At 47.1% G+C, this 567-nt stretch overlaps 1 protein-coding gene across 1 annotated transcript; it reads left to right on the forward strand.

Annotated features, from left to right (window-relative positions):
- Positions 1-7: 7 nt before the first annotated feature.
- LOC113745540 (apoptosis regulator BAX-like) lies at positions 8-562 on the forward strand (the record flags this gene model as incomplete). Its single annotated transcript, XM_027277049.1, has 3 exons — positions 8-147; positions 237-372; positions 473-562. Coding segments are annotated over 3 exons (366 nt in total), but the record flags the coding sequence as incomplete, so codon positions are not given.
- Positions 563-567: the final 5 nt, after the last annotated feature.

Genomic DNA, 567 nt, shown 5'->3' on the forward strand with positions numbered 1-567 from the left:
CTACGAGCGGGTTCGACGTCATGGATACAGCAACACTTTGGTGCCAAAGGCACAGCTGGGCGGAAGAGAGCGGTGGGACCCCATGGAGCTCTTCCAGCAACTGCAGCAGATCGGACACGAGTTGGACGGCAATGTAGAGCTCCAGAGGTGAGCGATCTGTCTGTGTGTCAGTTCTGTTAAAAAATCAGGTATGAGTAACTGTGAGTCGTAACTGTATAAATGTTGTTTTCCCCCAGGATGATAAACGACTCTGCGCTCAGTCCATCAAAAGACGTGTTCATGAGAGTCGCCTATGAGATCTTTTCAGACGGAAAGTTCAACTGGGGCAGGGTGGTCGCACTATTCTACTTTGCCTGTCGACTCGTCATCAAAGTGAGTAAAGCAGCAAAAACAAAACACATAAATGTATTATGTTATTACGATTGAGCAGAGTCATGAATATTTAACATCTCCCATTCACGCGCCTTCTCAGGCTCTCCTGACAAAAGTTCCTGACATCCTCATAACAATAATCAGCTGGACCATGGACTACCTCCAGGAAAATGTGATCAACTGGATCAGGGAGCA

Source organism: Larimichthys crocea, unplaced genomic scaffold (genome assembly GCF_000972845.2).
Source record: "Larimichthys crocea isolate SSNF unplaced genomic scaffold, L_crocea_2.0 scaffold82254, whole genome shotgun sequence".
NCBI lineage: Eukaryota > Metazoa > Chordata > Actinopteri > Sciaenidae > Larimichthys > Larimichthys crocea.